We start from the raw sequence: 3,086 nt of genomic DNA on the forward strand, positions 1-3,086 counted from the left end.
TGGCTTTCCTAACACTTCTGAAAAAGTAAATTGTTTTAAATTTAACTTGGATTTTAACATGAAATTCTTATTATAGTACCTAATAAATTACTGTTGGAGAGCTATAAGCTGATATCTTTCAGCAATGGTTCATATTGCCTGTCATGTTTCATCTTTCAGTTGATTTTCATGAGTCACAGACACACACACACACACACACACACACACACACACACACACACTGCCCTTATGTATTTACTGACTGCTTTGCATGAGACCCTCTAGGCCAGCCCAGCTGCTCAGAATTTATAAACCAGACTTTTACAGTGTGAACTGAGCTCCATCACATAGGTAGGCAGAGCAAGATGGAGTCACAGACACAGATCCTCATGTCCCTGCTGCTCTGGGTGTCGGGTGAGAAATTTAAAAGTGTTATAATCTTTGTAGAATCACTTCTTCATATGTAAGAAATATGAATATCTGTTATAACATAATATTTCTTATAGTATTGTGTAAGATATACACTGACACGGTGACATTGGAAAGTTATTAAATAACAAATTTCAACTGTTACTATATTCTGTGCTTGCATATTATGAATCTTCATTTTGTATTCCTTATTGCAGGTGCATGTGCTGATGTCGTGATGACACAGTCTCCTTCCTCCCTGGCTGTGTCAGCAGGAGAGAAGGTCACCATCAATTGCAAGTCTAGTCAGAGTCTTGTATACAGTGACGACAAGAAGAACTACTTGTACTGGTACCAGCAGAAACCAGGACAGGCTCCTAAACTACTAATCTACTGGGCATCCACTCGGCACACAGGGGTCCCTGATCGTTTCACAGGCAGTGGATCTGAGACTGATTTCACTCTCACCATCAGCAGTGTCCAGGCTGAAGACCTGGCAGATTATTACTGTATGCAAGCTAATGAGTATCCTCCCACAGTGCTTCAGCCTCCAACAAAAACTTCTGAGAATCTCAGCAGTTGCCTGCACTGCATTCTGCCCTGCAGCTGCACACTTCTCCCTTCTGCCTGGGGGACAGTGAGCCTAAAACTCTGGTCAAAATGTTTTCAGAACTGAGCAAAATATAAGGGTTTCAATGTCTCTCAATTCTTTTGGTATGAAAAACCAGTATGTGAAAATGCAGAGGAAAATTCAGTATTCTCTTTCTATATCTTTTGTTACCCAATACCACAAACTCTGTTGCTTGAATATGAGGAATTTATCTTTCTGTAGTTCTGGAATTCTGGTATCGATCATAGGACTCTTTGGGCTGAAGTGATGGTGGTGACAAAGTGTATTTTGCTTTAGAAGCTGTGGGAAAGAGTTTTTCCTACTTTTCCATATTCTTTTTTAAACAATTTTATTGCTTTTATTAAGGTCAGGGGCTACCTAGTTAATCTATAAATCACAAAGCTTAGTATTAGATATAGATCCATATTCTTAGGGCTTCTTACATCCTTAATGGTTACAATTTCCACTGGTTTTTTCTTTAAACTTCTATTACATTTTTAGTAGATTAAGATTTCTTTGTCAATGTGAGTGTGCATTTGTATGTTGTGTGCATATTTCTAGGTGAACATGTGACATGATCTTGTTGTGGAGATCAGAGAACAGCTCTTGGATTTGATTGTTCCTTTGTCATTTGGGTTCTGGGAAACAAATCACATTTGACAACAGGATTGATGTCAAGTGGTTTTGGTATGTGAGCCACCTTGCAGTCACTTAAATTCTTCTATAAATGTAAATTCAGTATAGACAATTTTCTTAAAAGCAATGTTTTTTCAGTATATCATATATTTTGACAACATGTGCTAATCTTCCCCATTTCTCCTTCACTTTCCTGCTATCTTTTCTTCCCCAGTCTACCTTCTACTTTTATCTCTCTGTCTCTCACACATACACACACACATGCCAACACTATAAAATACACCTACACTATAAAATATTATGCACACAGAAAAAAAGCAAATATCATCTAATCTTTTTCTCTCTATTTCTCTGTTTAGTGTCTTTCTCTGCCTTCCTTTCTTCTTTTTCTCCCTTAACAATTTCTTTCTGTTATTGCATTTTTTACTCTAATTTTTTTGTGATGTTTGAACATATTTTATAATTTCTATAGTATTGTTCATCTTAGATAGCTTTCCTAACATTTCTGCAAAACAAACTGATTTAAAAATATCACAGATTTTAAAGCAAAGTTGTTATTAGAATGCTAAATATACTTTTGTTTGAGTGCTATAAGATGACAGCATTCAGTGATTGCTCACACTCCCTATGATGTTTTTTTTTGTCAATTTATTGACACCAGCTACTCACACACACTGCACATGCATTTCCTTATGTATTTGCTGACTGCTTTGCATGAGCTTCTCTAGCTCAACCCAACCTCCTTTAATTTATATACTAAGCACCTTGAGTGAGAACTAAGATACATCAGAGAGGCAGGGGGAGCAACGTGGTGTCACAAACCCAGGTTCTCATGTCCCTGCTGCTCTGGTTGTCTGGTGAGAAATTCACAAATATTATCATCTTTTTAAAGTCACTTCTTTGTGTATTAAAATTTTATAATGTGTGCTATGACAGAATATGTCTTACAAAATAATACTCTGACAATATATCATAAGATACTAAATGACAAATTTCAAATGCTAATATATTCTGATTTTTCATATTATGCATCATCACTGTCTATTCCTGATTGCAGGTGCCTATTCAGATATCATGATGACCTGGTCTCCATCCTCACCAGCTGTGTCAGCAGGAGAGAAGGTCACCATCAGCTGCAAATCCAATCAGATTCTTTTATACAGTGCCTATAACTTCTTGACATTGTACCAGCAGAAACCAGGACAGGCTCCTAAACTACTGATCTACTGGGCATCCACTTGAAACACTGGGGTCCCTGACTGCTTTACAGGCAGTGGCTCTCAGACAATTTCACTCTCACCCATCAACAGTGTAAAGGCTGAAGACCTGGCAGATTCTACTGTCAGCATTATTACGAATATCCAGTAGCCTCTTGAGTGACCATTGATTGATTGAATGAATAAGTAAGGGAGAAAAACAAACAATTCCTAGAATCAAATGAAAATGACAACAC

General features: G+C 37.3%; 1 gene segment (V, D, J or C); it reads left to right on the forward strand.

The window, feature by feature from the left end:
* The first annotated feature begins 344 nt into the window (after nucleotides 1–344).
* On the forward strand, nucleotides 345–2,875 carry LOC101996550. The segment is given in 3 exon segments: nucleotides 345–393; nucleotides 606–965; nucleotides 2,691–2,875. Coding segments are annotated over 3 exon segments (594 nt in total).
* The last annotated feature ends 211 nt before the right edge of the window (nucleotides 2,876–3,086 follow it).

The sequence above is a fragment of the Microtus ochrogaster genome (genome assembly GCF_000317375.1).
Source record: "Microtus ochrogaster isolate Prairie Vole_2 chromosome 14 unlocalized genomic scaffold, MicOch1.0 chr14_random_3, whole genome shotgun sequence".
Classification (NCBI taxonomy): domain Eukaryota; kingdom Metazoa; phylum Chordata; class Mammalia; order Rodentia; family Cricetidae; genus Microtus; species Microtus ochrogaster.